This window comes from Prunus avium, chromosome 2, assembly GCF_965620075.1.
Source record: "Prunus avium chromosome 2, drPruAviu1.hap1.1, whole genome shotgun sequence".
Taxonomy (NCBI): domain Eukaryota; kingdom Viridiplantae; phylum Streptophyta; class Magnoliopsida; order Rosales; family Rosaceae; genus Prunus; species Prunus avium.
In genome coordinates this window covers 3853790-3881088 of record NC_142285.1, presented here as the reverse complement: position 1 = coordinate 3881088, position 27299 = coordinate 3853790, and the positions used below count along the sequence as shown (strand labels likewise).

The following is a 27299-nucleotide window of genomic DNA, read 5'->3' as shown; positions in this document are numbered from 1 at the left end:
ACGTATATATTCAATATATATAATCTACACGAAAAAAAAAACATTTGAGCCCAGATTTGAGTCATCAAATTGTGATGTCATGTTAATTGTGGTTCATAATACTTGTTGCATTGGATTATTGCACATTAACTGTTTAATAAAATGCTTGTGTGAACTTCTGATAATTTTGTTATATGCATTGTGAATGATAAAGTTACCTGATACAATGTGTGTTTTGTATAATTTACAAACACCATGTTGCTCAATTGGAAAGCTCTTGTTGAGTTACCAACCAACTTGGGAAGGCTAATCAACTTGCGTCGTCTTAAGTTAAACTATATAAGTTAAAACTTTCATGCTTGTAATTTGATTAACTAGATACCAAAAGTTGAGCCAAACATCCAAAGATTCAATATGGTAATATTACATATGAAAAGGAAGGTCCAAATAAATCCAGTTTTATAATACAACTAAAGATAATAACTAAATTATCTGATCAAAGAGATGCATTGGCAGGATATGAGGCACATATATAATCAGTGATGAAAGCGACGGTAACGAAATTGGTATGGCATGGTATCTTGTAGATGTGCACCGCAACATATCATGTAGTCCTGTCCCTAGCTTCTTGACTTCTGATGATATTCTTCTCAAAGATTATGCAAAATAAAGAATAACAAATTACTATCTATGATTAAAATAGAAAATGCATGTAATGGATATTATGCAAATATTAATGGTTAACTACTACTTTAAAAAATGATGCCATCCTTAGAAGCATTTTAACCAGCCATATATAAATAAGCATTTTCACTAGCCATATATATATATAGACATTTCAAATAAATTCAATTTTTATTTTATTTTTTATTAAATAGTTCATGAGAGTTTAGATTTAAGCGTTTATTATGATTAGAGATTATTTTGTATTATAGTCCATATGATGGGCGTATATCATGGGAATGAGCTTAGGTAAATTAGGGTAATTTTTATTGAGTTACATTTGTGTTATCAGGGTACGTAGTATAATCTTTAAGAACATAGAGCTTAGGTATCAGGGGTTTATGGCTTCTCTGTGCCATTTAGAGACAAAATTATGGTATATAAATTATTCTCTAATGCTTAAACAATAGTAAATCCTGAAAAGAAGTTTAATAATAATAATAATAATAAAATGTGGAGATGGACTAATGACATAAGAAAGATAAGGCAAGGAAAAATAAAAAGCAACGCCAATTCATGAAAATATATTAAGCTATATATATCTTCTACTGATTTTATAGTGACCGACCATAGTGCTTGGTTCAATTGAAAACATACCTTCTTTTCTTTCCACGTGGACGCTTTATAGACACATATCGGCTGCTTATACATATAGAGACTCAGGAGCAAATGCTTTTAATTTGGACACTCATCAACTTCGACTTTCTCCAAGGTTGGCCACTTCAAAGTATAAGCTTGAGAGCAGAAAGATTCAAGTTTGGGTAAATTCTTAAGTTTGATATCATTCAGATGCGGAAATGTCAATTCATCCTCAACACTTTCTCCTCCTCCTTCTACCTCTCCAACAATTTTCTCCATCACCCTACAACTGGAAACTTTTATTGTCTCAAGGCAGGTAAGAAGTTTGGCTATGTACAGTGAAAACAAGTATCTCAAATTGTCACGGCCCATACATACAGTGATTTCAAGTTTCCAAAGCCTGAGCTAACTTGTAAACCCTTTTCCCATATGTGGCTCAGCATTGGTAACGACCCCAACTCCAATTCGCTTAGCTTATCAAATGCTTGAGTAGAAGGGGTTTCCTGAACCAAAAATATCACTTCCAATATATCGCAACTTTCTACATGGAGATTTTCTAGATTGTGGCTAGCACTTGAGGTCTGAAGATTTGCCGGCGTAACCTGCCAAAAGGGTAGAAAAGTAATTGTATATTAATTTGTTAGTGTTTCAATCATAAACATATGGGATATTATATCACATTCTAGAAATCAAGAACGTTGTTTAAAAAAGAAAAATGAATTGTTTATTGTTGAGCTAAGCTAGTTACCAGTATTCGTATAAAAAGAATGTACCAGTATTGTTTATTGTTTAACTAAGCAGTTTAAGTATTGTATATTATCACATTCTAGATATCAATAAGACTGTTTGCGAAAATAATGGTGATCATTTCCCAAATGAAAATGAACAAGTGTTTACAATTGTCATGGGCCGTGCTTAGGCCAAGCCCATTTAACTTTTCTTTTTTATTTTATTTATCATTTATCTTCTGTTTGCGCTAAAACTAGACAGGTAGTATGTAGGCCAACTTAAAGATGAGGTGGATGTTGAGGGTGAGGACCCTCAGTATGTAAGAGCAATCGGTAAATAAATGGACATGCATACAGAAGACAAATGTACGTGGTTCACCCGAATAATGGGCTACGTCCACAGAGAAGTATGTTCTCATTATAATAATGTGTGTATACATTGTACATAGGGTTAGACCCAAGGGGAAGAGGAAGAATACCGAAGGCCGAAGGCAGATGCCGAAGGCTGAGGGCAGATGCCGAAGGCTGCTGGCCGAAGGCTGATGGCCGAAGGCAGATGATCTGGCTGATGGCCGATGATTCGTGGGCTTGTAAATGGGCTCATGGGTAAGCCCATGAGGCCCTAATAGCCTGCCCAACCTCTTTCTTCCTCTCCCTCCTTTGAAGGAGAGGGGTCTTCTTTTATAGGGAAGGGAGAGTCCCCTTCTCTTGTGTTTTGTCGATGTGGGACTCCCTTCCCTTTGCTTGGATTAGCTTGGAAATGCTTGGCCAGATATTGTACAAACAGGAGTCCCCCAAGTTCCCGATTAAGGAGGTACTTCTTGATTGGGGACTTGTAGTCATTAATGCACTGGCCAAGTAATGCTTCAGCTCATTCTTCAGCAGGCTGATAGCTGATGGCCGAAGGCCGAAGGCTGAAGCTGATGGCCGAAGGCTGATGGCCGAAGGCTGAAGCTGATGGCGCCGTCAGGGAGAAGTGTCTCCTGGAAGGTGCCGTTCGGCATGGCTTTGAGAAAAGGCGCTGGAGAAGTGTCTCCTAGAAGGTGCCGTTCGGCTTGGATGAAGGCTAATGCTGATGGCTGAAGGCTGATGGCTGAAGCTGATGGCCGAAGCTGATGGCCGAAGGCTGATGGCCGAAGGCTGAAGCTGATGGCCGAAGCTGATGGCCGAAGGCTGATGGCCGAAGGCTGAAGCTGATGGCGCCGTCAGGGAGAAGTGTCTCCTGGAAGGTGCCGTTCGGCATGGATGAAGGCTGATGCTGATGGCCGAAGGCTGATGGCCAAAGGCTGAAGCTGATGGCCGAAGTTGATGGCCGAAGGCTGATGGCCGAAGGCTGAAGCTGATGGCGCCGTCAGGGAGAAGTGTCTCCTGGAAGGTGCCGTTCGGCATGGCTTTGAGAAAAGGCGCTGGAGAAGTGTCTCCTAGAAGGTGCCGTTTGGCTTGGCTGAAGGCTGAAGCTGAATCATTGGGGGGATGTGAAAACATCTCACGCGCCAAATGATGATGGGTGCCGAAGGCCGAAGGCAGATGCCGAATCATTGGGGGGATGTGAAGACATCGCACGCGCCAAATGATGATGGGGTGCCGAAGGCCAAAGGCAGATGCCGAATCATTAGGGGGATGTGAAGACATCGCACGCGCCGAATGATGATGGGTGCCGAAGGCCGAAGGCAGATGCCGAATCATTGGGGGGATGTGAAGACATCGCACGCGCCAAATGATGATGGGGTGCCGAAGGCCAAAGGCAAATGTCGAATCATTGGGGGGATGTGAAGACATCGCACGCGCCGAATGATGATGGGGTGCCGAAGGCCAAAGGCAGATTGTAGGGGGTTCCGAGGGCATGGCTCAAAAGGGTGCCGAGAGCACTCGTGAAGGAGAACGACATAGCGTTTTGTGTCGCTTCCCACAGACGGCGCCAATCTGTTTGCGCTAAAACTAGACAGGTAGTATGTAGGCCAACTTAAAGATGAGGTGGATGTTGAGGGTGAGGACCCTCAGTATGTAAGAGCAATCGGTAAATAAATGGACATGCATACAGAAGACAAATGTACGTGGTTCACTCGAATAATGGGCTACGTCCACAGAGAAGTATGTTCTCATTATAATAATGTGTGTATACATTGTACATAGGGTTAGACCCAAGGGGAAGAGGAAGAATACCGAAGGCCGAAGGCTGAGGGCAGATGCCGAAGGCTGATGGCCGAAGGCAGATGCCGAAGGCTGCTGGCCGAAGGCTAATGGCCGAAGGCAGATGATTTGGCTGATGGCCGATGATTCGTGGGCTTGTAAATGGGCTCATGGGTAAGCCCATGAGGCCCTAATAGCCTGCCCAACCTCTTTCTTCCTCTCCCTCCTTTGAAGGAGAGGGGTCTTCTTTTATAGGGAAGGGAGAGTCCCCTTCTCTTGTGTTTTGTCGATGTGGGACTCCCTTCCCTTTGCTTGGATTAGCTTGGAAATGCTTGGCCAGATATTGTACAAACATCTTCAATGACATCTGTACCTAAGACCAATTTTCACAAAATAGAAACTAAATATCTTTAGAATAATGACGTACCTCTCTATTTACAGGGCGGGGCAATATTTGAGTAAAGTTGCGAGTAGATGGACGACTTTGTAAGCAAACTAGTGGCACACATCCAAATCCAGATCCAGATCCAGTTGATGATGCACATCCAAATCCTGATTCTTCTCTATCTCTTACATGATCATCACTCAAATTCTTTGCAACTGCTGCAGGCAACTTTTTGCTTACTAGTGCAAAACCCAATGTCTTTAATTTGGGACAATTTCTCAAGTGCATACTTCTCGTGGAGGAGGACCATGCAAAAGAATAGGCATCAGGGCAAAATCTCTCTAGTCTTGGCAACCTATATAGTGCGAAGCTATTGAGTAGTTTGGGAAACAAAGTCATCGCACCACTGCCACCTGTCTCTTTCCCTTCTTCATGGATATTGTCCTCTGTGGAAGCAGCTGCCAGTACTATAGTTTCCATATTCTCACATTCATCTATTTTGAATTCTTGGAGATTCACAAGGAGCTTGTAAATTTCATAGGGGCATAGATATTTCAGACTCGTACAAAGGTGAATTGTTAAAGATCTTACATTTTGAAAACCTTGGAATCCAGGTCGAACGCTCTTCCACAAATGCTCCTTGTGATGTAAAAGAAGAAAAATAGTGTTATTTGATGACAGCTCAATAAATCAATGAGCGGCTTCAGCGTATTACTCACAAAGGCGACAACTTCATGTTCGACTCCTTTGCTCTTTCTACAGAGAAATTATTATATGGTACTTCGTTCACTCATGTGTTATGAGATTAATCGACGACATATAACTTAAAATTTGAGTAATGCATAGAATTAATATTATAAATAATGTCTAATATCCTAAAGCTGTGGCATATGGGTCATATCATAAAGCAATAGTATTGTTATTTTTTTATTTTTAGTAACAAGAAAACAAGTAGCACGGCGCATGGGTCATATCATAATAAAGCTGTTTTTATTTTATTTTATGGTCTGAATAAAGCTGTTTCTGATGGCGTGGCTAATTGCTTATCATGAATTTTAGCACGTGATATTTGTGCTATGGGTACCTACTATATTTTACTCACAGAAGGTAGAATCTCTAGTTGTACATGCTCTAAACTTCAAGTTACTTACCTCCATGCAATCCAAGGCACTCTAAAATCGCTATAAAAATCACATGCAAACAAACACATACATACCTCATTTAAATACCACACTTCAAATGTCTGTAATTGAGAAAATGCTGAGTCATGCCCTTCTAAATCAAATACCACATTGACTACTGGTTCATTGTTTTCTTTTGACCCTTGCTCGCTTGTCAAAGAGTCCTCTGATTGTTGCTCTCTTCTCAAAGAGACCATTTCTAGCTCCTCTAGATTTGGTAACCATGAAATGCAATTTGAAGGAAATAGTGCATTACAACTTGCTCTCACTTGTGCTACTTTTGATTTAAACGAGGTCGACCCAGCAACTTGATTGTCATTCCTAGTCTCTTTCATCTTGTTCACACTTTTATCATTGGGCTTTATAATCTGTACATTAATTAATTCTACATAAATAATGAATTTATACATGAGCCAAAAAGAAAGAAATACATAAGTAATGAACTTCCACCATTTGTCTTATTTCCAAATTGCCTTAATTATATTCCCACATCCTCTGTCATAAATTTTGAGAAATCCTTTTCATACCCACTATTTCCCTCAGTTACTATTTACCAATAAACATTTTTCCCACCACTCAAGATTACCAAGAAACATTTGTCTTATTTCCAAATTGCCTTAAAATCACAATATTTTAATTGAGCTATCAAATGATATCCGATTCAAGTGACTTTTTCAGAGATAATTTTTTATTTAATATCTATAAAATAGTTGCAAAAATTTAAAACATATCTAAAATCTCCAACAGACCAAAAATGATTAAGTTCAACCCAAATAAACTTCGAGAACTGGACCGACAATATCAAGCACAACAAAAGCAGCATATTCCAAAGAGTAACATGTATATACCATTCAAGCATCAAAAGTGTATACATGCATACCTCATAGGCGGAGTCCCTTTGGTTTCCCGTGTAGAAACCACGAAGCTTTCGTAGATAAGAAAACTCCAAAACAGTTAATCTTGGGAAAGTTATCCTGTGAGATGCATCATCATCTTCCATTCTCTCCTTTGATATGATCTCTTCCACTTTAGCACAATATTCAACCTTTAAGCTTTGAAGTTGTACCAAGTTTTGTGCTATGGATAGTGAACATACATATTTTAACTCATCACAATTGTCAATTGCAATGGATCTTAGGTTCATAAAGGAGTGCTTGTCTGGCAGTTTGTCACGACACACAACTTTTAGTTTGTAAACATTGTTGAAGGTAGCTGACTTTAAGATGGGGAAGGCAGGTTGACGACGACGAGTCCAATCTGTTCCATTCATAAGATACTCTATGTTGTTGTCATACATGATTGATAACACTTTCAAGTGTTGAAAGCCCCCTTCATCATCTAACTCCTCAATGACATACTTTAAATTGTATGTGTGGTATAGGCGTAAGTCTTCAGATTGCTTCAAGAAGTATCTAACTGCTCCAATCTCCAAATATTCCTTTACATCACCACGAAGCATCAAACTATTTTCGAATAGATAACCAGGCATTCGATTCTTGAAACTATCTTTTCTGTATGACCAACTAATATTGATAGATACATGAAATCTTATAGGCTGGCTTTTTAAAAGAAACTCATCATTTCGCAACATCTGAACATCAGGGATTTTTATGGCTACGACATTTAAATGATCAGACAGAGACATCACCTCATCAAGGCTTGCCATACTCGTTTCATCCTTGCTTTATATTGCTTGCCCCCAATTGAGAAAGCTTTCGGCCAAGTACAACTCTTCTAATCTCCTCAAGTTGGATAAGACACCATGAGGAATTTCTTCAAGTCCTTTACAATCTGTTGCATCTAGCATCCTTAACCGTTGAAGATGTCCGATTTCTATAGGTAACTTACTGATTTTAGAGCGAGCAAAGCTGAGGATCTCCAAACTCTCCAATCTTCCAATAACATGAGATATGTCTCTCAATTTGCAATCCTATAGACACAAGGTATGAAGGTACTTGGGTTCTCCAAGCGGTAGAGATCTTTTCGAGGCCAAGTAACCTGACATATCCATCCCCAATAAAGCTAAAACCTTGAGTTCTCTCAACCCTTTAAAATGGTTGGAATATTCGGAACTACTGGAGGAATTTTTCAGTTGCAGAAGCTCAAGTTTTGGGCACTCCAAACCATTATTAATATTTTCATCCAATGTAACATCAATTAACGAAATTGCACTACAATGTTCTTGGTTTGTAACTTTTTGTACTCCTAGCCATCCTCCACCTTCACCTTTCGCATCAAACGATCTTACCATAAATCTGTGAGGATCTTTTGAGGAAATTGATATAGCAACATCACGAACTACGTCATGCATTTTGATACATTCTTCCTTTTCACTATCCAGCAACAAAAATCTTCTTTTTAATTTTTCAACAAAAGAATGCACTTTGTCTCTTACATCTTTGACTGTGTTGGTGTTTCTAAAAGTTGCTCGCCCCAACCCATACCTCACCAAATACTCAATCGGAACATCATAATCTTCTGGAAATAAGCAACAAAGTAAAAAGCATGACTTGACTTCATCACTATCCAATTTATCATAACTCAATTTTATGCAAGAATAAACCTCACGTTCCATTCCAGTGATGTTTTCAGGGAGGGAATTTTTCAGTTCTTGCAAGGCAGTATTCCATTCATGCTTGCCATTACTTGGTAGAAGAGCCTTCCCAACAGTTATGATAGCGATGGGTAAACCTTTGCATTCATCAACAATCAATTTTGCAACATGCGACAAATCATGATTATTGTCCAAGGATTCACCTACAGTCGCCCTGAAAAGCTCCCATGCTTCTTCTTTATTTAAGGCTTGGACTTTAAAAATGTCTTTACACCCCATTACTTTACAAACTTCTTCATTCTGAGATTTCAACAAAATTTTGCATCCTTTATAAACTTCATTAGTTGTAGGTCCAACACCAAAAGGGATTCCTACATCCTGTAATTTAAGCTCTGGCCATACATCATCTAATATAATCTGGATTCTTTTACTCTGCTTGATTCTCTCATGTAGACTTGGTGCTCTTCTAGATTCACTTTCCTCGACAAATTTCATACCCAGTGAATCTGCAATGTCAGTTTGAATTGTCCTAATGTTTACAGCTGCGGAGATAGTTGTTATCACAACATCATCAAACAAACTCGTTCCTTCTAATCTCTTGATGATTTCTCTCACCATTGTGGTTTTACCCACACCTCCCATCCCGCAAATCCCAATTATTCTTGTCTTTTCATTCCTCAAAGAACTAAGCACATCACTCATGACATCTTTTCTGGATTCAAAACCCTTAAAACCTTCACTAGAGATTATTAACCCTAGCTGTTGAGGATTGGCAACATTATTGCTCAATTCTTCGCCTAGTTTGAGATCAAGTACACGCTGAGCAATCTTCTTGGCTTTCCTACTTAGCGAATACCGCGATTTCAAACTTGGGCACCACGTTTGCACGTAGGGATCGGCAATGGGCCGGGCTGGGCTAGCCCGGCCCAAGCCTAATGGGCTTGGGCTAGGCCGGGCCGGGTTTATTAGATTAATTAAAATATACGGGCTGGGCCGGGCTAGGCTTTTTCTACAAAATCAAAGCCCGAGCCCGCCCCATGGGCTAGGCTTTTACGGGCTTCATCGGGCCAGGCCAAATGGGCCAAAATGGGCCGGGCCAAATGGGCTAACAATATAAATAAATAAACAGTTTTTTTATAAAATAAATAAAAATTAAAAATTAAAAGAATCTAATTATTTATTTAACCTTGGAGCCCATCATCATGAAGAGCACTTTTGTGCTTTGGATCTCATAAACCCAAAATTGCCCGTGACTAGAAACTCAATAAACAACAAGCTAAGAATGGTCCCCATCCATCAAGCAAAAGACTTAAAAAAAAAAAAACCATTGGAAAGAGAAAGTCATTTCCTTTATACCTGAGGAGGCAGAGAGAGTCGTGGTCAGTGCGGTGGAGAAAAAAAAACAATATAAATATTATAATAGATTTAAATAAAACAAAAGAAAATACTAACAAATATAAATTTAAGGATAAAACTTGTATTAATTTTGTGTTCATCAAATACCCCCAAACCTATATTTTGCTAGTCCTCGAGCAAAAGAAAATAAAAACTAAGTAGAAAAGAGGGAAGGGACGTGTTGGCGCGCAGAGGCAGCTTTCAACATTGAAGCAGAAAACATGGAAAGTAAAAGTAAAGGTAAAGAATTTCTCCCCTCTAAAAACACGAGGTTGCAAAACGCTTGGGAAACAAAGGGATCCGAGAGAAAAGCAAACTCATAAGCCGAAGTCTATATAACCCGTCTCGGTTGAGTTGAGGTTGCATCTGTATTTCATCCTGAAAACTCAGAGTAAAGCATCAATAAGCAAGAAACACAAATCACAATGGCAACCTCACCCACTTCCCTCGATGATCTAAATCTGGAGTTGGCCCTTGCGCCACCATTGGCTCAAGTAAGTGCTCCTCCGAACTCTGTCTTCCCAAACTCCACATATTATCATGGCTCGGCCTCAACCTTTGTTGAGGCCATACCGAACAAGGCAATGCTACTAGGTGGCATGATTGGCACTGGGCTCACACCGGCGGAGCATTGGCAAATAGCACACAGGCCTGATAGGGTTGCGGTAGAGGAGACCCACACGCTGACCATGCACCATGCGGCCTCAGCTACAAATATAGGCCTGCGACTACTGGAGAGGACGCGAGAGTGCGCAGCACTAACTAATGAAGTTGCATCCCTGAAGGCCCAAGTGACAGAATTGCAGAGAAGGCTCTACTTTACCAACCAGCATATAGAAGCACTGCAGAAGAGGAATGCAGATCATGAGGAGCTACTGCAAGTGTTACAAGCTATAGCACATAGAGGCAATTAGCTGATGCCTCAGGTGGCTCAGAATGCAAGTGTTACTACCGTTGTAACTCCACTGTAAATTACTACACCCGTTGTAACTCCACCCATAGTCCACTATAATAAATTATAATTATAATTATACATTATAATCATGGGCCAAGCGGACTGGGCTTTGATGGGCCAAACGGGCCGGGTTTTTATGGGCTTCTCTGGGCCGGGCTAGGCTTTAGACCCCTTAGCCCAAGCCTAGCCCACTCTTTGATGGGCCGGGCTGGCCCATGGCCCATAACGGGCCGGGTTGGGCTTTTTCTCGATGGGCTGGGCCGGGCCTCATGGGCCCGCGAGCCAAATGATGATCCCTAGCTGGAGGAGATAGAGCTAGGGGAAGGGGCGATGTGTTGATGGGGTCCCATAAAAACCCGGCCCGTTTGGCCCATCAAAGCCCAACCCGCTTGGCCCATGATTATAATGTATAATTATAATTATAATTTATTATAGTGGACTATGGGTGGAGTTACAACGGGTGTAGTAATTTACAGTGGAGTTACAACGGTAGTAACACTTGCATTCTGAGCCACCTGAGGCATCAGCTAATTGCCTCTATGTGCTATAGCTTGTAACACTTGCAGTAGCTCCTCATGATCTGCATTCCTCTTCTACAGTGCTTCTATATGCTAGTTGGTAAAGTAGAGCCTTCTCTGCAATTCTGTCACTTGGGCCTTCAGGGATGCAACTTCATTAGTTAGTGCTGCGCACTCTCGCTTCCTCTCCAGTAGTCGCAGGCCTATATTTGTAGCTGAGGCCGCATGGTGCATGGTCAGCGTGTGGGTCTCCTCTACCGCAACCCTATCAGGCCTGTGTCCTATTTGCCAATGCTCCGCCGGTGTGAGCCCAGTGCCAATCATGCCACCTAGTAGCATTGCCTTGTTCGGTATGGCCTCAACAAAGGTTGAGGCCGAGCCATGATAATATGTGGAGTTTGGGAAGACAGAGTTCGGAGGAGCACTTACTTGAGCCAATGGTGGCGCAAGGGCCAACTCCAGATTCAGATCATCGAGGGAAGTGGGTGAGGTTGCCAATGTGATTTGTGTTTCTTGCTTATTGATGCTTTACTCTGAGTTTTCAGGATGAAATACAGACGCAACCTCAACTCAACCGAGACAGGTTATATAGACTTCGTCTTATGAGTTTGCTTTTCTCTCGGATCCCTTTGTTTCCCAAGCGTTTTGCAACCTCGTGTTTTTAGAGGGGAGAAATTCTTTACCTTTACTTTTACTTTCCATGTTTTCTGCTTCAATGTTGAAAGCTGCCTCTACACGCCAACACGTCCCTTCCCTCTTTTCTACTTAGTTTTTATTTTCTTTTGCTCGAGGACTAGCAAAATATAGGTTTGGGGGTATTTGATGAGCACAAAATTAATACAAGTTTTATCCTTAAATTTATATTTGTTAGTATTTTCTTTTGTTTTATTTAAATCTATTATAATATTTATATTGTTTTTTTTTTTCTCCATCGCACTGACCACGACTCTCTCTGCCTCCTCAGGTATAAAGGAAATGGCTTTCTCTTTCCAATGGTTTTTTTTATAAAGTCTTTTGCTTGATGGATAGGGACCATTCTTAGCTTGTTGTTTATTGAGTTTCTAGTCACGGGCAATTTTGGGTTTATGAGATCCAAAGCACAAAAGTGTTGTTCATGATGATGGGCTCCAAGGTTAAATAAATAATTAGATTCTTTTAATTTTTAATTTTTATTTATTTTATAAAAAAAATTGTTTATTTATTTATATTGTTAGCCCATTTGGCCCGGCCCATTTTGGCCCATTTGGCCTGGCCCGATGAAGCCCGTAAAAGCCTAGCCCATGGGGCGGGCTCGGGCTTTGATTTTGTAGAAAAAGCCTAGCCCGGCCCAGCCCGTATATTTTAATTAATCTAATAAACTCGGCCCGGCCTAGCCCAAGCCCATTAGGCTTGGGCCGGGCTAGCCCAGCCCGGCCCATTGCCGATCCCTAATCCTTCCTCATACCAATGAGTTGTGGTCTAGTGGTTGGGGAACCGTTTATTTGGGGTTCGAAACTCATTGAGGTACCTATCTAGCAATTATTGCTAGAGTTTCCTTGCCCGCCAAAGATTGTAGGGTTCGGCAGGTGGGCCCCAGTTTGGAAGCTAAGTCAGCAAAGCTGAAAGTGGGGTTCTGTGTTGTCAAAAAAATAGACCAAAGATTACACAACATTTATCAAACGGGTCTTAGCAACCCCCAGCGAATCATCAGTCAACAGGTTGTTTGGATTGGCAACCTGTTGACTGATGATTCGCTGGGGGTTGCTAAGACCCGTTTGATAAATGTTGTGTAATCTGTGTGTTTTTTCCTTTGGGGTTCTTTAACCCCCTTTTCTCATAAAAAAAAAAAAAAAATAGACCAAAGAAATTCTCAAACGAAAAATGCAACGGTTCAACACCTACAATTTTAATTATGAAAAAGTCAAAGGTAAGCCAATAAAAAACCCAACCAAACAAAGCTCATAGCAATAAAAAACTTCTCAAGACACCCAACCATCACCGCCACAGCCACAGCCACCGCTGGTATCTCTCTCTCTCTTATTTCTGTTTCTCAATTCCTACCTTGACAAACACGTTTGCCAAACACCCACTGCCCACTCCTTGATTTGCTTAAGGTAATGGGGTTCTTAGATCTCTCAATCATCCCATCATCAATGGATTCATATATGATATGATATGATATGATATGCAACCGACGAGATGCTCTGTTTCAATTTAATTTGAAATCCTCCCATCTAATTTCAGGTTGTTTCATGGATGGTGATTTGGTTTCATTAGATTTGAAACTAAGCGTTTCTAGATATGCAACTAAACTTTAGTTTTTATGTCAATCACAGCAGGTTTGAAACGATGATTATGAGCGACGAGGGTGGGGTGGTTTTCTGGGCTTAGGTTCTTGGGGTGTTCTAGGATTTTTTATTTGTTTTTATTTTGTTTAATTTTTAGTCTTTATTTTGACCTTTGAATTATAGTTAACACCGTTAGATTTGTAGAGAACATGTGGGATTTGACTCTAATTATACCAAACTTTAGGGAGTCTAAGTGAAATTCTCCCCTTGTTAAAATGACCCCAGCTTGAGCTTTGGTGTGCCCAGCTGACAAATCTCGTTAGCAGCTCACATCTTTTTATGAAATAGCTTGCGTTTGCTTCATTCAAGTTTGGTCATTGATTTTTTTTTTCCTCACATTGACGATCAATCTTTACATAAAATTACACGTACGGTTACGATTAGAGACATGCAATTATAAAACTTTGACAACTCAATTATAATTTGCTTAAACATTAGATTAGCTGGACACATGCAATGCATTATTTGATGTATCTTAAGTCGTCGCCACTTAATCCCGCTTTACACAAAAGAGTAAAAGAAATCTCAAATCATAACTATGACTTTGGGTGAGTTTAAGAATGAACATGGGATGGGATGGCATAACATCGGGTTTACCATTAATTCCATCCATTCTCTCCTCGCTCCTCCAAATCCAATGATGTGGATCAAAATATAATTAAGCCCCAATCAATCAGTGAGAATGATGTAATTAGGGTAGCTAGCAGTTCATTTGAAAACTCTAATTTCTCTTATAAAAAAACAAAAACAAAAACAAGAAAAGATTAAAAAGTTTGGCACAAACAAATCAGTGGGCCTCTCTCTTCTCGATTATCTTATCTTTTATGCGTCTGAAAAAGGAGAAAAGTCATTTTGTCTATTTGCTTTAGGATTCGTTCATGTTGTCTTGCTTTTGAGTTCAAACCCATCTTTTACAACAAAAATTTTCTCCCTCAAAGTGCAAACCAATGGACTACAAGGACCTACACAAGTGTCACTTTACAGGCAAAGCTGCTCGAGAAAGCAAACACAGCCACTTTTGTGTTGTTCCCCTAGATTAGATTCTCTCTTCTTTTTTCTTTCTCTCTTCTGTCTTAATAATTTAAATTAATTATAGGGCCTAAATCATAGATTATATGCGCCTTAATTAGACCCCTAATGACCTGCTAGCTAGCTGAGAGGGGTTCATCGATCTAGGCGGCCTTGCTCTTAAAAAGAAAAGAGTGTCTAAAATGTCACAAGTGCTTTACTTGGGTCTTAAATCGTGATGATGATTTTACTTACTTGAGCAGCTGATTCCATATTGTTATCATTATCATTATTGGTTCATTCTCCAATTAATTTCACTTTACATAAATTATTTATAAGCAAGCTGCCAAGCACCATGCAATGCATGCAAACGTAGTCCTTTTTAGAAATAAGTATAGTCCGTCTTTGTTTTCTTCTTCCTTTTTTAATAATTCGAGTTGAGTTAAGACTTTAAGTAGAGAGGGCGAGGCCTATCCTTTTTATCAATATTTACTTGGAGTTGAGTTTATTTTATATAAATACCACTGTTATTTCGACTATACTTATATTGTAACACGCGTACAAGATGCATCACGTAACCGTATTACTATAATTTTATAAAATACAATAAACACAAGCTAAACTTGTACTGTATTACGCGTACAAGGTGTACTTAAAAATGTTCATTGATTTTTTTTCCTCACAGTGACTATCAATCTTTTAGGGTTATACTATATTATCATTCTTATTTGCATTTGGTTGATTTTTCAATATTTCATAAACTCGGGCTAAACTTGAGTTTAAGAGCACCTACAATCATGCTCAATAAAAGTTATTTTAGGAGTTCTCTATCAAATTTCAACTCCAACCAAATTTAGAATAAGGTGCAAACACTCTCTCTCTCTCTCTCTCTCTCTCTCTCTCTCTCTCTCCTCAAATTTAGAAGCTCCTAGAGGTCTCCTTATTTTTCAATTCCTCCGTAAAATTTGTCTAAAGAGGTATTTTTCAATTCCTAATCATTTTATGTAATCTTTTATGGATATTATCTATATTTACTTAGAGCATCCACAATGGGCTCCCTAAACCACCTCCTTAGACAAATTTTTGAGAGGAATTGGAAAAATACAACTCCAATCAAAGCTCCACCTCCTAAAATAGGGAGACCTCTAGGAGCTCCTAAATCTGAGGAGGGAAAAAGGACTCCTAGTGGCTCCCTATAATTTAAGGCCGCTTTGTTTTATGCATATTTTAAACTTTTAATTAATACTAACTTTTTTTTTATATAGAGATTGGCCAATTATATTGAATCAAAAATATTTATAGTATTTATGACTCCCTAAACTAGAGAGTATGATTGGAGTTCAAATTTTATAGAGAGCTCCTAAAATAGCTTTTGTGTGTTTCTAGCTATATTTTAACTAAAAAATAGAGAGCATGATTGTAGATGCTCTTAGAAATTAAATTAAATTAATGACGAGATCATTATTGATCGAAATATTCATATTAATAATTCTATGCTTAAACAATAGTCCAATGGATATGAAATAGATAGAGTAAAAAAGTAAATTAGATTCATGAGACCTTGCTCTCTCATCCTCATAGTCAATATAGTTCATAGCCATAGGATTATTAATTGAGTATTGATAATCCATAAAATCTGGGGCATCTTATGTTTGGTTAAATAGGAGGATGATTGTTCTCTAGTCATTCATGTAGAGACACTAAGAAAAGTATGCATGTTCTCGATAGATAGTGAATTTACTAAATGCGATCAATCAAAAGTTCTTTTGTGGAAGTTGTACTTATATGTCAAACAAGAATATTAAGTCGTGTATTATTAAGTTGTACAAGTATGTGTGTGTACAATAAGGCCCATGCAAAGCAACCTAAAGATCCAAGGGTCAGCTCCCTTGATTGTTTTTAAAGAAGAATTAAAAAAATGAGAAAAAATATTTTAAAAACAAACAAAACTTTGTTTTTTCATCTCTATCTTCTAAAGGGACATCGCCCACCTCAAGGTGAACCCCTAGCCCATGCTAGGCGACGAGGCAAAACAGCCCCTCCCCCAATCTAACTTCCAGACGCGGTTCCCACCCTCTGTCTCACCATAGTTGTCGCCCCATATTCCATTTCACTAGGGCTGCAATTTAAAATCGATAGACTGCCAAACCGACCAAACTGAATCGGTTGGTTTGGATTTTTTCACTTAATTTTTTGTCTTGGTCAACAAATCGAACGGAATTGGTTGTGAAGAATGTTTCAAAAAGTGTGCGCCAAAGGGGACTAAAACCCTTAACCTACTTGTTGGAAAGAAATGCTTCTAACACTTGCTTGGGACTGCTTCTCTAGGAAGCACTTCTGCTCACAAGGGCTTCTGGTAAAAGTGCTCTTATTATAAAGATGTTAAATTTTCATAAAAAATCCAATTGCTTCCTAAAAAAGCACTTGTGAGTGCTTCATGAAGAAGCACATAATAGGTTCTTCTCCATAAAGCGCTTCCACGGCCTAGAAACACTTAAAACATTTTATGCCAAATGTTGTCAAAAGTGTTTTTGTTTGTCAGAAAACGCTTTTAACACTCCCAAATAGGCTTACCACTTTTTTGTGAACCCCTAAAATAAAAGTTTAGCATGCACAGTTTTTTTTTACAAATCAAATGTTCTTTGCAATATATCAGCTTCACAGTGGTTTCAAAGAATTTAGGAGCAGTTTCTGTATAGTTTATGCTAGTTTTTGTCATCAATAGTTATGGCAACCCTTTTATATATAAATGTATATTTACTCTAACACTTTGTTGTCAAAGGAAGTGATTTTTATCAAAATAATCAATGTCAAACGAGTACTATTTGATTTCTCCCTCATAGTAAAAAAATACAAAAAAACAAAAGTCAACTAGCCAGCGCATAAGTTCGTGCCAAGAGGTAGTCGGTAATTGAAATTTAAAATGTCTGAGAAAAACAAACCTGGAGTTAGCAACAAATTAGCACTATCCACAATCCGAATGCTCAGTATTCCACTAACGCCATACAACAACTACCTACAAAGACTAGAGAAATAAAGCCAGAAATAAAGATCGATGTATATACATTTGTGTTGTAAGATGAGAGAAATAAAACAAGCAAAAGAAGAAAAGCAATGAAACCGGAGAAAGTAAACAAATAGGCCCTTAGTCCCCAAAATAAAGAAAGAATATTACAAAAGTTACGAACAAGAGTTTTCCTACTAAAGTGTAAAGGAACCACCTATGTTGCACGGACACGGGTACGGCGACACGGGAACCCGACACGGCGACACGGAAAATCTCAAAAAAGTAGGACCTATGTTGCACCGACACGCCAAACTGATGGAGTGTCGGAGTGTCTGACACGCCGACACGTCGACGACACGCCTCCGACACGGTCAACGGCTGGGACACGGTCAAGACACGCCGCCGACACGGTCAAGACACGGCTCCGACACGGTCAAGACACGGCAAGGACCATATTGAAATTTTGAAAATAAAAGTTGGGGTCTAAACGTGATTTTTGAAACTTTGGTGGACTGATTTGAATTATTTTTAAAAATATGGGTTAAAAATAGAAAAAGATTTTTTTAAACCTAAATGAATCTCATCTCACTCACATTTTCAGCCTTTAGTTCATATACGCAGCAGCTCTTCTCCTGCGCAGCTCCTCCTTTTCTCCAGCTTTTGCAAAGGTAAGTATCTTTTCAATTTTTTTTCCCTTTGTTTTTCAAATTCTTTTATTTATGTTCTCTATCTCTATTTTGTTTTCTTATCTCCCTCTTCACAGTAGTAGAAGAGTTAGATTTGGTGGTGAGGTGAAGATTATTTCTTCTGTTTTTTTGAGAGAAACACAACAAGAAGGACGATTCTTTCTTGCAAATCGTGACCAAGAAGGACGATTCCTTCTTGCAAACTCAGGTTAGGCTTCACAGATTTTTAATTTTGTTTCTCTGTTTTGATGTGTTTTTTGTGTGTGGGTATTTTGTATGATTGTACCTGTTTGGAGCTTTTTTTTTATTTTTAATAAAAGTTTTGTTATTAGTTGTTGAGTATATTTGAATTTGGTTTGTTTATAACAAGAAATGAAAGGGATTAAAGCAATGAAATAAAAGAAGAAACAAGAATGAAAACTACAACACGGTTGCAAAATTTAAAAAAAATTAAAAAAAAACAAAACAGAAACCACACAGAACACTAAACCCTAACAAACAGTCCTTAACAAAACACAAACCTTAACGCTTTAGAAAAGAAAACAAAGAAATGTTGTCAGAAGAGGACAGCCGAAATAAAACAAAGCAAACACACTTCCCAAACTGAAATAAAGCACCAGAAAACATGGAGAGGGGAAAAAATAGAGTGAAAGTAGACCCCGAATCTCTCATTAGCATATGTGTATTTAAACCACGCCCGGTAAGCTGATGATACCATGCCTTTCTTCCTGCAAACACAAGGAAAACCATCAAATAGTCCAGAAACAAAACAATGGTATCCTCAGGTATGCTCATTGATGACCTCGACCTTGAGTTATCACTTGCACAACCAAATGCCCATATAAGGGCTCCTCCAACCCCTGTCTTCCCAAACTCTTCTTATCACCATGGCTCGACCTCAAACTTCTCTGAGACGGTGCCGAGTAGAGCAATGCTACGGGGTGGCATGATTGGCACTCGGCTAACACCGGCGGAGCATTGGCATATAGCACACAGGCCTGATATGGTTGCGGTAGAGGAGTCCCACGCGCTGACCATGCACCATGCGGCCTCGGCTACAAATTTAGGCCTGCGACTACTGGCGAGGACGCGAGAGTGCGCAGCACTAACTGATGAAGTGGCGTCCCTGAAGGCCCAAGTGACAGAATTACAGAGAAGGCTCGACTTTACCAACCAGCATATAGAAACACTACAGAAGAGGAATGTAGATCATGAAGAGCTACTGCAAGTGTTACAAGCTATAGCAGATGGAGGCAATTAGCAGATGCCTCAGGTGGAGTTGACCATTTTTCAACGTTTGGCTTTGCAGTTACTTGGCCAATCTTGTTCCTCCTCTTGTTGTGAAAGAAATTGGATTTATGTTGAAGAAGATTTAGAGTTATATCATTTATGTTTTATTTTGTGGTATATTAATTATTATGTATGGATGATGAACATGAGTTATTTATTTTGTTTTATGGAATTATGTGACATTAAAATATTGAGAATTAATTATTATTTTAAGATTTTCGGGAACCCGACACGGCGACACGGGAACCCGACACGGCAACACGGAAAATCTCAAAAAAGTAGGACACGGCGACACCGAAAATCTTAAAATAATAATTAATTCTCAATATTTTAATGTCACATAATTCCATAAAACAAAATAAATAACTCATGTTCATCATCCATACATAATAATTAATATACCACAAAATAAAACATAAATGATATAACTCTCAATCTTCTTCAACATAAATCCAATTTCTTTCACAACAAGAGGAGGAACAAGGTTGGCCAAGTAACTGCAAAGCCAAACATTGAAAAATGGTCAACTCCACCTGAGGCATCTGCTATAGCTTGTAACACTTGCAGTAGCTCTTCACGATCTACATTCCTCTGCTGTAGTGTTTCTATATGCTGGTTGGTAAAGTCGAGCCTTCTCTGCAATTCTGTCACTTGGGCCTTCAGGGACGCCACTTCATCAGTTAGTGCTGCGCACTCTCGCGTCCTCGCCAGTAGTCGCAGGCCTAAATTTGTAGTCGAGGCCGCATGGTGCATGGTCAGCGCGTGGGACTCCTCTACCGCAACCTTATCAGGCCTGTGTGCTATATGCCAATGCTCCGCCGGTGTTAGCCGAGTGCCAATCATGCCACCCCATAGCATTGCTCTACTCGGCACCGCCTCAGAGAAGTGTGAGGTCGAGCCATGGTGATAGGAAGAGTTTGGGAAGACAAGGGTTGGAGGAGCCCTTATATGGGCATTTGGTTGTGCAAGTGATAACTCAAGGTCGAGGTCATCAATGAGCATACCTGAGGATACCATTGTTTTGTTTCTGGACTATTTGATGGTTTTCCTTGTGTTTGCAGGAAGAAAGGCATGGTATAATCAGCTTACCGGGGCGTGGTTTAAATACACATATGCTGATGAGAGATTCGGGGTCTACTTTCACTCTATTTTTTCCCCTCTCCATGTTTTCCCCTCTCCATGTTTTCTGGTGCTTTATTTCAGTTTGGGAAGTGTGTTTGCTTTGTTTTATTTCGGCTGTCCTCTTCTGACAACATTTCTTTGTTTTCTTTTCTAAAGCGTTAAGGTTTGTGTTTTGTTAAGGACTGTTTGTTAGGATTTAGTGTTCTGTGTGGTTTCTGTTTTGTTTTTTTTTAATTTTTTTTTAATTTTGCAACCGTGTTGTAGTTTTCATTCTTGTTTCTTCTTTTATTTCATTGCTTTAATCCCTTTCATTTCTTGTTATAAACAAACCAAATTCAAATATACTCAACAACTAATAACAAAACTTTTATTAAAAATTAAAAAAAAAGCTCCAAACAGATACAATCATACAAAATACCCACACACAAAAAACACATCAAAACAGAGAAACAAAATTAAAAATCTGTGAAGCCTAACCTGAGTTTGCAAGAAGGAATTGTCCTTCTTGGTCACAATTTGCAAGAAAGAATCGTCCTTCTTGTTGTGTTTCTCTTAAAAAAAACATAAGAAATAATCTTCACCTCACCACCAAATCTAACTCTTCTACTACTGTGAAGAGGGAGATAAGAAAACAAAATAGAGATAGAGAACATAAATAAAAGAATTTGAAAAACAAAGGGAAACAAAATTGAAAAGATACTTACCTTTGCAAAAGCTGGAGAAAAGGAGGAGCTGCTCAGGAGAAGAGCTGCTGCGTATATGAACTGAAGGCTGAAAATGTGAGTGAGATGAGATTCATTTAGGTTTTAAAAAATCTTTTTCCATTTTTAACCCATATTTTAAAAAATATTTCAAATCAGTCCACCAAAGTTTCAAAAATCACGTTTAGACCCCAACTTTTATTTTCAAAATTTCAATATGGTCCCTGCCGTGTCTTGACCGTGTCGGAGCCGTGTCTTGACCGTGTCGGCGGCGTGTCTTGACCGTGTCCCAGCCGTTGACCGTGTCGGAGGCGTGTCGGAGGCGTGTCGGAGACGTGTCGGCGTGTCGGCGTGTCGGACACTCCGACACTCCATCAGTTTGGCGTGTCAGTGCAACATAGGGAACCACTCGTGTTTTGCTCACCCAACAAAAAAAATAAATAGTAAAGAAAATAAAGAAAAACTAAAGTGTTAATTAGGCAATGACAAACATTGCAGTTTTCGCACACAGCAATATATGTTAAAACATAGAGAATATTGAGAGGAGAGAGTGGAAAGTGTAGAGAGAATGAGAGTTGTAGAATATTTTCTGATTTTCACTTATTTCTTCATTACTTACAATCAACATATATATAGTTTCCTAAAACATTTATTACAATAGTCAAGCCCCCCAAGTTAGGCAACCTTTGAATTCCCAAGGTCAAGTCTACAAAGTTAGGCAACCAAACCATTGTAGGTGCCAACCATTGTAGGTGCCAAACTAATCCTCATTAATTGACTAGCCACATTAATTGACTAATAGACAACATAGCTAACACTCCCCCTCAAGTTGGTGCATAGATATCACCAATGCCCAACTTGATCAGTGAGTTGTGGAATAATATGCTAGAAACAGCTTTTGTCAATATATCTGCCAGCTGGTCTTCGGACTTGACAAACGAAAGCTGAATTTCAGAGCAGGAGCCAAGCGACCAGTCTCCAAGAGCCCAGCGACCGGTCTTCAGAGAATCCTGAAGAAGAAATTCAAACCTGCCCAAAAGCGACTGGTCGCCAGGAGCCCAGCGACCGGTGGTTAGAGAATCTTGAAGAAGAATTTCGAACCTGCCCAAAAGCCACCGATCCCCAGGAGCCCAGCAATCGGTCGTCAGAAAATCCTGAAGGAGAATTTCGAACCTGTCCAAAAACGACCGGTCGCCAGGAACCCAGCGACCGGTTGTCAGAAAGTCCTGAAGAAGAATTTCAAATCTGCCAAAAAGAGACCGGTCGCCAGGAGCCCAGCGACCGATCGCTGGGCTCTTGGAGACTGGTCGCTTGGCTCCTGCTCCGAAATTCAGCTTCCGTTTGTCAAGTCCGAAGACCAGCTGTCAGATATATTGACAAAAGCTGTTTCTAGCAGAGTATTCCACAACTCACTGATCAAGTTGGGCATTGGTGATATCTATGCACCAACTTGAGGGGGAGTGTTAGCTATTTTGTCTGTTAGTCAATTAATGTGGCTAGTCAATTAATGAGGATTAGTTTGGCACCTACAATGTTTGGCACCTACAATGGTTTGGTTGCCTAACTTTGTAGACTTGACCTTGGGAATTCAAAGGTTGCCTAACTTGGGGGGCTTGACTATTGTAATAAATGTTGTAGAATATTTTCTAGTTTTCATTTATTTCTTCATTACTTACAATCAACATATATATAGTTTCCTAAAACTTTAAATTTTTTTTTTTCTTCAAGATTCTCTGACGACCGGTCGCTGGGATCCTGGCGACCGGTCGCTTTTGGGCAGGTTTGAATTTCTTCTTCAGGATTCTCTGACGACCGATCACTGGGCTCTTGGAGACTGGTTGCTTGGCTCCTGCTCCGAAATTCAACTTCATTGCTTGGGTTTGTTTTGCTCCAATCTTCAAGTCCTTGAATTCCCAGAGCCTCTTTGTTCATTATGCCCTTTTGAGGCATAGAGTTGGACATCGGATCATGGAAGAACATCTCCGACTCCATAAAGGTGACATCCAAAGTGACATACGTACGACGGCTGGAGGGGTGATAACACCGGTATCCTTTCTGATGAGCAGCATAGCCTACGAAAACACATCTGAGAGCACATGGATCAAGTTTGCCACATTGATTCTTATGAAGGTGAACAAATGCCACACAACCAAAGACTCGGGGCGGAAGCATTTGAACGGAGGGCAAGGGCCCATGTTGGGCAAGTGCTTGTAAGGGAGTCTGGAAGTCTAAAACTTTGGAAGGCATTCGGTTGATGAGGTAGACTGCGGTGACTATAGCATCATCCCAATGGTGACGAGGAACATGAGCTCCAATCAGAAGGGCTCGTGCTGTTTCAAGGAGGTGTCGGTTTTTCCGTTCCGCAACACCATTTTGTTGCGGTGTTTGAGGACAAGTTGTCTCATGAATCATGCCTTGCATCTGGAAGTATGTTTGAAAGTCATGATTGACATATTCGCCCCCATTGTCGGAGCGAAGAACTCGGATCTTGGTAGAGAACTGAGTTTCAATATGTCTGTGGAAAGACTGAAACATAGTAAACACTTCATTTTTATTCCTTATCAAGTACAACCATGTCATACGAGTACAATCATCCACAAATGTCACAAACCACCGAAAGCCAGAATGAGAAGTTATAGGTGAGGGCCCCCAAACATCAGAGTGAATTAACTTAAACGGAGTAATACTCTTACTTGAACTTAATGGTAGGGCACACGGTGACTTTTAGCCAAAATGCAAATGTCACATTTGAAGTCAAAGTCCTTGAAATCTGATAATAAGTTTGGTAGAATATGCTTCATATATCCAAAGGATGGATGCCCCAATCGACGGTGCCACAACCAGACTTGCCTTTGTTTGATATCATGTGTCACATTGTGAGCCATGCCTGTACTGAGATCCTCCATATAATATAGCCCCCCTCTCATAGTACCACGACCAATAATCTCATTAGTGTGAATATCCTGAAGTAAACAAAAACTCGGGTAGATTAATACACAACAATTCAATTGTTCAGTAATCTGACTAACTGACATTAGCTTATTTGATAGAGATGGAACAAGTAAAGTATTAGATAATGAAAGAGAGGATGAGAGAGCCACAGTGCCAGCCCCTGTCACAGGAGAAGTAACTCCATTGGCATTAGCAATACTAGTTCGTCTGGGTTGACTAGTACTCAGAAAATCATCAGGATCAAATGTCATATGATCGGTTGCGCCAGACTCAATTATCCAGCCCGTTGAATTTCTATCATCCGAAGTATGGAATACATAGCCAGAGTCACCACTTGTAGCTTCATATCTCTTTTGATCTTTTTCATATCGTGTAGTTTCAGTCGGGGTCGAGGTCTGGATCATCGGGGTCGGTTGGTTGGGTCGGCAGCAACACCTAGTCCAGGTGAGGCCAATTGGTCGGGTCGGTGTCTGGGTCGGGATCGGTGTCGTCAATGCTTCTAGGTAGGTAGGTTGAGAAGGGTTGGTGGTGCTATTTCCAGCAGGGAAAAAAACATCTTCCCCCATGGAGGTAGCGAAGATTCAGAACAAGAGTCAGCAATTCCAAGATCGCTGCTCTGATATCATGTTAAAACATAGAGAATATTGAGAGGAGAGAGTGGAAAGTGTAGAGAGAATGAGAGTTGTAGAATATTTTCTGATTTGCACTTATTTCTTCATTACTTACAATCAACATATATATAGTTTCCTAAAACATTTATTACAATAGTCAAGCCCCCCAAGTTAGGCAACCTTTGAATTCCCAAGGTCAAGTCTACAAAGTTAGGCAACCAAACCATTGTAGGTGTCAACCATTGTAGGTGCCAAACTAATCCTCATTAATTGACTAGCCACATTAATTGACTAATAGACAACATAGCTAACAATATATACTATGTCATACATACACAAAAATACATGTCCGGGAGTGAATCCTCCTACCTGGAATCCAAAGCTGATGTCTCACTTGCATTCTGCACCTTTGAACTCAAATTGTTCTTGCTTGGGCAACTGATTCCTAGTCGAACATTTCAAAAATGTCACTAAAAATCCTTATTTGCAATTTAGTCGTTATAACTGGCTTTAATTGCACTTTAGTCCTCACACTTGTCAATAATTTCACTTTTGTCCTTATACTTTCTTTATTTTTTTTACTGTGGCATGGCCCCTATACTTTTTCCAATACATTTCAGTCTTCAAACTTATCCATAATTTCACTTTGGACCTTATATTTTCCTTTATTTGCACTTTGGCACTTATACTTATTTTAAATTATCTTCTGGTCCTTTCACTTTCAAAACCGGCTTGGGCCAACAACTCAGATACAAATTTCCAGAAATCAAAGCATCTTAAAACTTTACCTTAATATTGGTCCGAAATCCTGGGTGAAGCTCCCAAAGAGAAATAACCAACTCAAACAACACTTGAAAACTAACAAAAGCTTGTTTCAGGTGTACCATGCTGAAAAGACTTCTGAACAACCTTCATGAAGGAAGCATTGTCATCTGAGCAAGGGAAAAGTGACATACAAGAGTGAATAAGGTACTGTACAGTGATAATAGCAGAATCTGAGGAAGTGACGAACATGCTTACCACAGACATAGCTAGAGTAGTTAGATTGCTCTGAGTTTTGGATATGTCATATTTCTCCAATTGAGGCACAACCTTAGAGAAGGACATTTTGTCAAACAAGCACTGGAGATGAAAGAAAACTGTTGAAAACCGAGCTGCAGAAAACTCACCAGTCGTGGATAAACACAGAAATGTCATAGCCGATTCGAGGTAGCTAGACCGATCTGATGATGCTCATTTTTGGATAAGTTATAGTATTCGAGCAGATGCACAACTTTGATGAAGGAAGTTTTCTGATTTGAGCTTTCAAAATCGGACTTCTAGAGTGATAAATAGTACCCACGAGTTTGGGCTTTATGAAGAAGAAGAAGAAGAAGAGGATGAACGTTGGTGGTGATAGGAAAATGAAAGAGTAAAGGAGCAGAAGAGGAATAAAAAGAAGAATGTGTCGGCAGCCTTGACCCCAAAAAAAAAAAAAAAAAAAAAGTGTGGGCAGCCCATGTGTGAACAGTACCCACTTGTTGATTGATGGTTACAACAGAGAAAGCTACATTGATTTTTCGCAACTTTTCCAAAAGATGGAGATAAAGATGAAGTTATGAGTGAACAAAACTTTTCACCTCTGCATTTTGGTCATTTCAGAATCTCTAGTCAAAAATTTTCAGTCTGTTTCAATGAAACTGTTTCTCATTTCAGCATACAGACACCATTTCCTCATCCAAAATGAAAAGATGTCATCAAACTCGTCTGGTGCCCTTTCCATGATGTTGCTAGTTTCCGTAATTCTCCGAGCTCTATAAAATTTGTAACTTGCTTTGAAATCTTAGATGGGCTCAACAAGGAACTGTATTGCATCAGCTTTGCCATTAGCTTCAATGAAGTTACTGACGAAAGCAGAGAATGCTTGATGAAACTAGCTAACTTGTGAAAGAACAAAAGGAATAAAAGGAAAAGAGAAACTCATGCTTCGAAACTGTAAATTCAATAAGAATTATTTTTAATGTTACCAAAAAACAATAAAGAACTTTTTCTTTTCAAGAAGTATTATTTTAAATAAAGTATTCTTACTTGTACCGTTTTAAAAACATATTTTTACTTGTATAGGTTTAAAACCATTTGGTAAAAATGCACAATCATTTGAAAAAAATAACTCCTAATACGAGGCTTATGCTGTATTACCAAGTCAAGAGTAGCCTGAGTCTTTTTCTCATCAAGGAGCTCAGTAAAGAAACTGGGCCAGAAATCCTCTGGCCAGGATGGGCCACTGCTTCTATTGCAATTATGGCAGCAGCGGTGACTAGGGCTGGGCACCTATACCGTATATACCGAAATCGTATCAATACCGTGTCATATCATACAATTTTATACCGTACTGTACGGCCATCGAATTAATACGGTATCATACCGTATCGTACCAATCTTGTATGACACGGGTGCGGTAGCATATATTAGCCACCGTTTGCCACCGT

General features: G+C 39.5%; 2 protein-coding genes across 16 annotated transcripts; both read right to left on the bottom strand.

The window, feature by feature from the left end:
• Positions 1-379: 379 nt before the first annotated feature.
• Positions 380-26268, bottom strand: LOC110767111 (uncharacterized). 15 transcript variants are annotated; one of them, XR_015833968.1, is made up of 7 exons: positions 26001-26253; positions 25852-25923; positions 25620-25763; positions 25201-25276; positions 23962-24231; positions 17405-17487; positions 1433-1883 (listed from the first exon to the last, which is right to left on the bottom strand). XR_015833968.1 is itself a non-coding variant. In XM_088249351.1 (5 exons), exons 1-5 carry the CDS (start codon positions 7369-7371, stop codon positions 1378-1380), a joined length of 1578 nt encoding a protein of 525 aa, XP_088105477.1. In that variant the 5' UTR covers positions 7372-7622; the 3' UTR covers positions 644-1377. The 15 variants fall into 15 exon arrangements, 4 of the variants coding, with proteins under 4 accessions (XP_088105477.1, XP_088105476.1, XP_088105478.1 ...); XR_015833967.1 differs by lacking the exons at positions 17405-17487; positions 23962-24231; positions 25201-25276; ... (1 more) ...; positions 25852-25923; positions 26001-26253 and adding exons at positions 380-625; positions 5116-5163; positions 5741-6073; positions 6586-7622 and having other exon boundaries at positions 1300-1570; positions 1660-1883; XR_015833970.1 differs by lacking the exon at positions 23962-24231 and having other exon boundaries at positions 1430-1883.
• Positions 7634-9969, bottom strand: LOC148296276 (putative disease resistance protein At4g27220). Its single transcript, XM_088249354.1, has one exon. It carries the CDS (start codon positions 8959-8961, stop codon positions 7636-7638), a length of 1326 nt encoding a protein of 441 aa, XP_088105480.1. The 5' UTR covers positions 8962-9969; the 3' UTR covers positions 7634-7635.
• Positions 26269-27299: the final 1031 nt, after the last annotated feature.